At 51.4% G+C, this 9,140-nt stretch overlaps 1 protein-coding gene across 1 annotated transcript; it reads right to left on the bottom strand.

Annotated features, from left to right (window-relative positions):
- Positions 1–77: 77 nt before the first annotated feature.
- On the bottom strand, positions 78–6,119 carry EPOP (elongin BC and polycomb repressive complex 2 associated protein). The gene is made up of 2 exons (XM_063178655.1): positions 4,114–6,119; positions 78–1,207 (listed from the first exon to the last, which is right to left on the bottom strand). The coding sequence occupies exon 1, from the start codon at positions 6,117–6,119 to the stop codon at positions 4,146–4,148; it is 1,974 nt and encodes a 657-aa protein (XP_063034725.1). The 3' UTR covers positions 78–1,207; positions 4,114–4,145.
- Positions 6,120–9,140: the final 3,021 nt, after the last annotated feature.

Here is a 9,140-nt window from a genome sequence, read left to right on the forward strand (position 1 = left end):
CTGCAGGAAAGGAGTAGAGAGAAATTATCCTGAAATATTTTGAATATTTATTTATGGGATTACACTTTCAGGGAATGAGTGAAGTGGAATAATCCTGAAATATTGGGAAAAATTTTGTTTGAGATTGGACCTGCAGATCCCAAAATCTGTGTCCTGACACCTTTGGGATATCCCAGGAAACTCCCCTTGCCTTGGACCCAGAAGAAAACCCAGGAGCAGTTTCCTGGCCACATTCCTCTTTCTCTTTGGGAATAAATTTTGAGGATAAATTCTAATTTATGGGGAATTAGAAGTTCCCCGGGAATTCCATTCCAGCCCCTCGGGCCGGAGGATTCCCCCGAGACCCGGGGAGCGCCTCTGGGCAGGCAGCCAGGGACCTCTGCTGGGAGAAACTTAAAAATGCCCTTTTTTCCCCCAAAATCGCGGCCGGGCAGGCGGTGGGAGGGAGCCCTGCGGAGGGCGCCGGCAGCTCGGGTGTCCCCACAGCCCCCCGGGGCACTGGGACGGTGTCCCTCGGTGTCCTCCGGTCCCTCGGGTCTGCAGGGGAAGGGAGGAACGTCCCGGAACTGGGAATAACCCCAGGAGACTGAGCTTCTCCAACAGCTCATGCCAGTGGGATCCCCATCCTAGAGCTCATCCCAGTGGGATCCCCATCCTAGAGCTCATCCCACTGGGATCCCCATCCTAGAGCTCATCCCAGTGGGATCCCCATCCTAGAGCTCATCCCAGTGGGATCCCCATCCTAGAGCTCATCCCAGCTGATCCCACTGGCGTCCTGCAGTTCATCCCTTTGGGATCATCATTCCACAGCTCATCCCGGATTCCCATTCCCCACCGCATCCCATTGGGATCCCCGTCCCACAGTCCCAGTGGGATCCCCATCCTGCTGCTCATCCCTTTGGGATCATCATTCCACAGCTCATCCCAGATTCCCATTCCCCACCGCATCCCAATGGGATTCCCATCCTGGAGCTCACCTCAATGGGATCCTGCAGCTCATCCCATGAGGATCGTCATTCCTGCACCTCATCCTCCTGGGATCATCATTCCCGCAGCTCATCCAGGATTCCCACTCCTCACCACATCCCATTGGGATTCCCAGCCTGGAGCTCATCCCAATGGGATTCTGCAGCTCTTGCCTTTGCCATCATCATTCTCCAGCTCATCCCGATCCCTCCCTGCATCCCAGATTGGAGCTGGGAATTCCCTCAAAAAAAAAGGGAAATTTTTAACAAAAAAAAAAAAAAAACAAAAAAAGAAGAAGAATTTTTAACCCAGAGCAATGGGAATTTTTAATTCAAACATGGGAATTTTAAACTCAAAGAAATGGGAATTTTTAATCCAAAGGAATGAGAATTTTTTACCCCAAAGAAATGGGAATTTCCACTCCAGAGGAGAAAAGTTGGGGTTTTCCATTATTTTTCCCATCTTTGTTTTGCTTTCCTCCAACCCCAACCAAAAATGAACACAAGAATGGATTTTATGACCAAAAAAATCCAATTTTTTGCTCCTTTCTCCCACTTAATGAAAATTCCCCTCCCTTTGGCTCTCCTGGAAGTGAAATTTTACCCCCAAACCACCCCAGATTTGCTGATTTTCAGCCCAAACCAAACGATTCCAGGCCAAAAATTGTATTTTCTTTTATTTTTAAATTTATACTTCTTTTATTCTGTTTATTTCCACTGCCACTCTATCCCCCTCACTCTATCTCATTTAAAGTTTATTTTTTTTATTCTTTGGTAGCTTAAATTCCCTTAAACACCTCAAAACCAAAGCAAGAATTATCATAATTAACATCAGGATGATAATTCTTATTTTAATGATTATTGTTTGGGCAATTCTGCTGCTCCAGGGGCCTTTTTAATGAAAACTTTGAGGTATTTTGAATTTTTTTTCTCAGCCCCTCAAATATTTACAGAACATTTACAGAGAATTTATTGAGATTTACAGAATATTTACAAATATTCAGAAATATTCACAATTATTTACATCCGAACCCCATGCACGAACAGAGAAAATGAACAAAATCTCTGCCCAAAAAGTGAATTTTTAGCCGTATTTACTGGGATAAAAATCTGGGCCACTCCCCCTGCAATTCCCGAGGTGATTTTATCCCTTGGAAAAATATTCCTGAGTTTTTTTGGGGGGAAGTTGTGGGGTGTGAAGGTTGCTGGATTTAAATATTTATATTTATATATTTATATTTATACTCATATAGGATTCTTAATATAGTTATATTATTTGTAATATATATTTATATGATTTTTATAGGATTATAAACATAAATATAAATATTCATTCCCAGCGTGCATCCCGGAATTTGTTTTCCAACCCCACCCTCAAATTATTTTAAATTCCTTTTTTTTCAATAGAAAATACATTTTTAACCCCACCCGGAATTCCATGGGAATTCCATGGAAAACCTCCCCTAAAATCTTCTTTTCTCGCCACGTTTTCAGGTTGTTTGGGGGATTTTTTGGGGGGAATAACTGCTCCAAAATCCCAATATTTTGCCGAGGGAATTTCCCGCTACTCTGCTCAGCGGGACGGGGCGAAATAAACAACCAAAAAAACCCCTATTTAATAAAAAAACCTGCTAAACCCCCAAATTAAAAAACACCCCCTTTAGCACCAATTCGCCACTTCCAGAGAAAACGGCGCCCTGCAGATCCTAAACATTCCTGGCCTTTAAAATCCCTTTCCCCTCGCCGGCCCTTTCGCCCTTATTTTCCTTATATTTTAAGGCGCTGATGGAATTTAAAAATGAAATTAAAAATAGGAATAAATCCAGCAGGCCGCGTGTGAAGATTTTCCTTTCAATCCTTCCCTTTTCCCTCTCAGCGATTTTTAATTTTGAATTTTTTTTTGTTTTTTTGGTTTTGGGCCTAAATTTTGCAGAGAAAAGTAAGAATTTTCCGAGCGGGACCCCCGGAGAGAGCCGGGAAATTTTTTTCCTCCTGAATGAAAAAAAAAAAAAAAAAAAAAAAACAGCCCAAGAAAAACAAAACAAAACAAAACAAAACAAAACAAAGAACCCCAAAATAGCTTTGATTTTGGGGGTTTTTTTAAGTTCCCAAAACAGAGATTTGTGGGCCTTGATGGACTGCAAATTCCATCGGGAATTTCCAAAGGTTTGGAAAAGTTCAAGCAGGGGAGGGAGGGAAATTCCAGCGAGGATCAAATCCTTTCATTCCCGATTTTCCCGGATTTTCTTCCCGGGATTCAAACCTTTTCCAGGGTTGATTATCACACAAATTCCTCGCATTTTTCCCCTTTTCCACCTCTTTTTAAAAAGATTCTTTAGATTTCCATGGAGCAGCTTCAAGTTACCCCCTCTCCACCTCTCCCGCTTTCTCCTGACCTCTCGAAATTCCCGATTTTTTTTTTAAAGTTGGCGTTTCCTCCCTGCCCCTCCACCACAAAAACCCCGCTGGAAAACCGGGATTTTCCGGATTTTCCAAATTTTCCCCAGGATCCACTCGGCCCTGAAAGGAACGGGAATTTTCCCTTTCCTGCGTGGAATTTTTATTGTTTTAATCCAATTTTTATGGAGGAAAAAGGAGAAATGAGGTCTGGGGTTTGGGACTTGCTTTTTGTAGTAGGGTCGGGAGGTCAGGGCGGCGGGAGCTCCTTCCCAGTTTTCCCAGCTCATTCCCAGTTCTCCCAGCAGCCGTTTCATCCCTAAATCCCTTTCCTGGGAATCACTCCCTCGTTTCCAGCGGCGCGCGGAGTTTTTAGGAATTTGTTTGGGTTCCATCGCGCGCTTTAACCTCACCCTAAAACTCCTCCCAAACCCAACATCCCGCAGCGCACGCGGCCCAAATCGACCCCAATCAGCTCCAAATTAGCCCCAAATCGGACCCAAATCGTCCCGCAATCAGGCCAAAATCAGCCCCAAATGAGCCCCAAGTCGCACCCAAACCAGCCCCCTATCAGCTCCAAATCGGGCCCAAATCAGCTCCAAATAGGCCCCAAATCAGAGCCAAATGCGCCCCAAATCGAGCCAAAATCAGCTCCAAATCGCCCCAACTCAGCCCCGAATCCCCGCGCGGCTCCTCCGGGCAGCCCCTTCCCCACGCGGGGCTGGGCTGACCCCGCTCCCATCCCGGGCACCTCCCGCAATCCTGGGGTTTTTCCTGCGCTGCTCAGGGATCCTCCAGGCTGGCGCAGCCGCGGAATTTGAGGCTGGGGGGCACGGGGATGGCGCTGCCCCCCAGGTGCCACCGCCACAGCGGGTGCGTCTTGGACAGCGCCCAGGAGTTTTTGCCACCCAGCGACGAGGCCGGGCACAGGTCCCCGTCCTCGCCCACCACCAGCGAGGGCGTGCAGGGGAAGTTGCCCATCAGGCTGAAGGAATTCCGAGGCGGGCTGGCTTTGCAGGGAGCGTTTCCCTTCCTGGAATTCCTCCGGGGAGTTTTTGGCGGCCTGGCTTTGGAGGGGCCGCGCTGCCTCTCGCTGACCCTGGCCAGGCGCCGCCGTTTGGCGTTGCCGTCCTGGCGGCCCCGCAGCGCCGCGGGGCTCTCGGTTCCTCCGCAGGGCTGGAAGCGCAGCTCCGCTCCCCTCCAGGGCTCCGGGCTGCCCCGGCCGTGCCGCAAACTTTTCCCGTCCACGTTGAATCCCTTGGCGTAGCACCACAGCTTGGACTGGCGGATCAAGCGGTCGAAATGCTCCGGCCGGGGCTCGGCGAGGGCAGCGGGGCTCGCCCGCAGCTCCGGGGCCGGTTCGGGGGAAGGCGCCGGCCCCGGGGAGGCTCCGCCGGGCCGCTGTAACGAGGAGCTTTTGTTCGAGGCATCTTTGTGCAAATCCTTCCCTCCGGCGTCCCCAGAGCCGCGCTCCTTTTGTGGCGGGGCCCCCCCGGGGGTGCGGGTGCTGCTGCTGCTCGGGGAGGGAGGAGGCGACGAGGAGGAGGAGGAAGAGGAGGAGGAGGAGGCAGGGGAGGCCTCGTGCCTCGCGTAGAGCCCTGGCTGAGCCCCCGGCCCTGCGGCCGCGCTCAAACTTTCCAAAGTTGACGCTCGCAGGGTGCGGGCCCAGAGGTGCTGCGAGAGGAAGAGGAGCTCGGGGTCGGGGCGCAGCGCTTTGCTCGAGGGGGGCTCCGCCGGCCGCTCCTCCCCGAGCGGCTCCCGGGGGGGCTGGAAGCGGGGCAGGGCCGCCTGCCGGTACCGCGTGCTCTGCACCGAGTCCCCGCTGCACAGCGAGCTGCTCTCCGACTCCGAGGAGCTGCCCTCCTCGCTGCTACACGAGCTGTCCCCTTCCTCTTCCTCTTCCTCCTCCTCCTCTTCCTCCTCCTCCTCCTCCGAGGAGTCGCTGGAGGTGGCGGGGCTGGACGCGGCGAGGTCCAGGCTGGAGTCCGAGTCGCTGGAGTAGCCGGCGGACGTTCCCTGGCGCTTGGAGGCGGGGAAGCCGCGGCACCGGCCCTTCCTGGCGGCCGCGGGCCCCGCTCCGTGCGGGAGCAGCCCCCGGGGCCAGCCCGGGCCCCGCCGGTGCCGGCCCGCGGGCACCGGGAGCGCGCAGGGCTGCACGGCCGCGGGGCCCAGCAGCGCCAGGTCCCGGGGGGAGCCGGCCAGGACCCCCCCAAAGAGCCCCCCCCGGGCGGGCTGGAGCTGCTGCGGGCCGGGGGGCGGCCCGGCCCGGCCGGGGGCACCGCAGCAGCCGCCGGCTCGGCAGGGCGGGGGCCGCGGGCAGGGGAAGAACTCCCCGGGGCCCGGCAGCAGCAGCTGCTCCCTTCTCCTGCTCTTCCTCCTCCTCTTCCTCCGGCGGAGGCTCTTGCAGGAGGTGCAGAGAGCCTCCAGGTCCGCCTTGGAGATGAGCGAGCACTTCACGGCGCGCGTGGGCACCGAGTTGATGGCCTTGAGGGTCCGCAGCTCGGCCAGGTCGCAGCGGCGGCTCTTGATCTTTAAGGTTTCCATCTTCTTGCTGATGGTGGTCCTGGGAATGTCCTTGAACAGGTCGCTGAGCACCTGGGCCAGCGCGAACATCTGGGTGCCGTTGATCTGTAAGTAGCCCAAGTTGATGCCTTCGATCTGTTGGTAGCCAGCGTGGAAATGGCCCGGCCGGGCTTGCACGTTGTAGTCCATGGTGGCCGGAACGATGCCCAAGGTCCCCTCGCAGGTCAGGAACATTTTTGCGAGGTTGTTTTTTTGTTTTGTTTTTTTTTTTGTTTTGTTTTTTTTTGTTTTTTACTTTGTCCCTTTCAAAGAGGGGCAGGGAAAATCAGGAAAATCAGGACATTTGTGTTTCCACTCGCTGATCACACACATCCCTCCAGAGAGGGGCCAGAGGGGGAGGGGAGGTGAAAAAAAAAAAGGGAAAAGAGAGGAAAAAAACCTCCAAAAAACCCCCAAAAATCCGATCTCGCTTTCAAACGCTCCGGCTGGGGACTGGCAACAACTCCCGATCACCCAATTCCTGCTCCGGGGCTCGGCTCCTCGTCTGCCCCCTCCCCGGCGAGGAAAAAAAAAGAGAAAAAAATCAAGAAGTCAACCATCTCTCATCGCCCGGGCCAGCCCCGCACCCACCTCCGCCCCCCAGATAATCCCTTTTTTGGGGCGGGGGGCGATCGGTGTAAATCAACCGAGAGCTGGAGCGGACAAAGCTCGGGGGGCGCGGGGGCGTCCCGCGGTCCCTCCGGGCGCACCCCCGGGAACGTCCCCGGCTCCATCGGGTGTCCCCAAATCCCAAATTCCCCCCGCGCCCCCTCCCAAACCCCGTGCACACAATGGGGACCCCCCCGCACCGCTGTTCCCCCCTCGAAAAACCCCAAATGAAAACCCCAAATCACCGAGGTTCCGAGGTGGCGGCAGCGCGGGCGCCTCCGCTTTGTTTCCGCGGTTTAAATGGATTTTTCGATGGTTTTTTGGGTTGGTTGAAGAGGTCGCTGCGCCTTCCCAAATGTGGATTCCTCTGGGATGGGTGTGTGGAGGAATATTTTTAATAAAGCATGAAAAATGTTCCTTCTAGGCGGCTTGTTCGAAGTCATCGCCTCGGCCACAATTCATCCTGCAGCTTATTAATTAATTGCTAATTAATTGTATTTATTAGCTGGCGTCCACAGTAACAGCGGTGGAGAAAAAGAGAGTTAGGAGAGAGTTGTATTCTTCTTTTTTTTCCCTTTTTTGTATTTTACTCCCACATCGTCTTTATTCACTTCGTGTCTTTTTTTTCCCTTCGAATTCTTTGTTAAAAGGAAAAAAAAGGTAAAAAGAAAAAAAAAAAAAAAAGAAAAAAAAGAAAATTAGAAAAAAAAAAAAGAAAAAAAAGGAAAATAAAAATTTGGAAAAAATACCCCAAAAAAGGAAAAAAAAAAAAAAAAAAAAAATAAAATTAGGGAGGGGAAAATAAATTTTCAAAATGGGAAATAATAGAGGGAAAAAACAGGGAATTCTCTCTCACACCTCGGAGCTGCTAAACTTTATTTCCAACTTTAAATCCCAAGGTTCTTTTGGTGTTTAGCAACTCTCCCGCGGTGCTTTCCCCCCACCCCAAAAAAAAAAAAAAAAAAAAACAAAAAAAAAAAACAAAAAATCCCGAAAAGAAAAGAAACCCAAACAAAAACCCCTGCAACAACCCCAGGCTGCAGATTCCTCTTTGCAAAAGGGGTGAAAATGGGAAAAAATAATAATAAAAAAATCCAATTTTAAGCGCTGGGCTCCATTGTGGCGGGTCCCTCTGAACCTGAGGCCGCTGGAGCGGGGTCTGAGCTCCTGCTCAGGAGGCGAATTTTGGGGAAACTGTTCCCAGGGAAACCTTCCTGGGGGCAGGGAAGCGGCGGCTCCGCTCCCTCCCCAGCCCCTTTTTTGTCTCCTGCATGAAAAGTTGGGTTTGTTCTTCTCCTTCTGGGCTTTTTTTTGGGTTGTTTGGATTTGCCTTTTTTTTTTTTTTTTTTAATTTTAATCTGAAATTTGATGATAATGATTTTTTGGAGCACGAGAGATCCCAAATTAGCAACGATCCCGGAGGAGGAGGAGGAGGAAAGGAGGAGGAGGAGGAAAAGAGGAGGAGGAAGCGCATTCCTGAGCGAGAGTGTAAAAAAAGAAAATTTAAAAAAAAATTAAATAACTCCAATCCGCGAGCGGGGATCACCTGATCGCTTTTCCTGCTGATCCCAGAGGGATCCCTGTGGCATGGATCTCCCCCTTTTTCCAGCACCCATGGGCGCTCCCCTGCACCAAAAAAATCCCAATTTTCCACCCCAATCCCCCACATGTCCCCCCTGGTATCGCACAGGAGAGAATTTCCTGAAAGGAATTTTTCAACAAAAACCCCCAAATCCTTCTTTGTTCGGGAAAAGGGGTGTGGGGGCCACCAAGATGAAAAATTCCCGAAATTTTCAGCGGCGCTGGAGCTTTTCTGGGAATCCTGGGGTTAAATTCCCTTTTCCACACCGAGCCAGAGCCATTTTACCTTTGGGCTGAGCTCGGCCGGGAGGGAGGAGCGGAGCGGGGAGGAAAATTCGGGAATTCTGCCCCTCCCAGGGGATCCCGAAGGGCTCCGGGAAAACCCCAAATCGCAGGGAATTCTCCCCAAACTCCCGAGGGGGAATCTGGGGGAGCAAGCGGAGCCCCCCGAGCGGAAGGGGGCTGGGGGATGAGTGGAGACGTCATTTCCCAGGAAATCTGGGAGCGCCAGGAGGGGATTTTTTTGGGAAAAGGGTGAAATTCCGCTCGGGATTCCACGCGGGGTGTATCTGTAGGGACGCGGTTTGAGACATGGAAATGCTTTCTATTTATAAATATATTTATTTTTAATTCATGTATTCTATTTATGTTGCAGTGGGCAGGGTACGGGCGGGAGGTGCTTCCCGAATAAACTCATTTTAATCCCAAATAAACTCATTTTAATCCCAAATAAACTCGTTTTTATCCCAAATAAACTTATTTTAATATCAAATAAACTCGTTTTATGTCAAATTCCCAGCGTTGCGGCCCCAGGACTCTTCCATGTCCCCTGCACCTCCTGTTATCAATGCACGGCTCACTCTTGGCTGGGGTTTTTTACTCTTTTAGGGGTTTTTTTGGAGATGGGAACAGACAAGGATTGGGATCTTCCAGGATCCCACTGAGGGATCCCTGGGGTGGACTTTTTTGGGGAACGAGCTCGGCCAGAAAACCTGGAAGTGTCTGTACTGGAATATCCCAATATCT

Source organism: Melospiza melodia, chromosome 30 (genome assembly GCF_035770615.1).
Source record: "Melospiza melodia melodia isolate bMelMel2 chromosome 30, bMelMel2.pri, whole genome shotgun sequence".
NCBI lineage: Eukaryota > Metazoa > Chordata > Aves > Passeriformes > Passerellidae > Melospiza > Melospiza melodia.

Bases quoted from the DNA above. Each gene is read 5' to 3' on its own strand.
- EPOP (XM_063178655.1), bottom strand. From the start codon at position 6,119: ATGTTCCTGACCTGCGAGGGGACCTTGGGCATCGTTCCGGCCACCATG.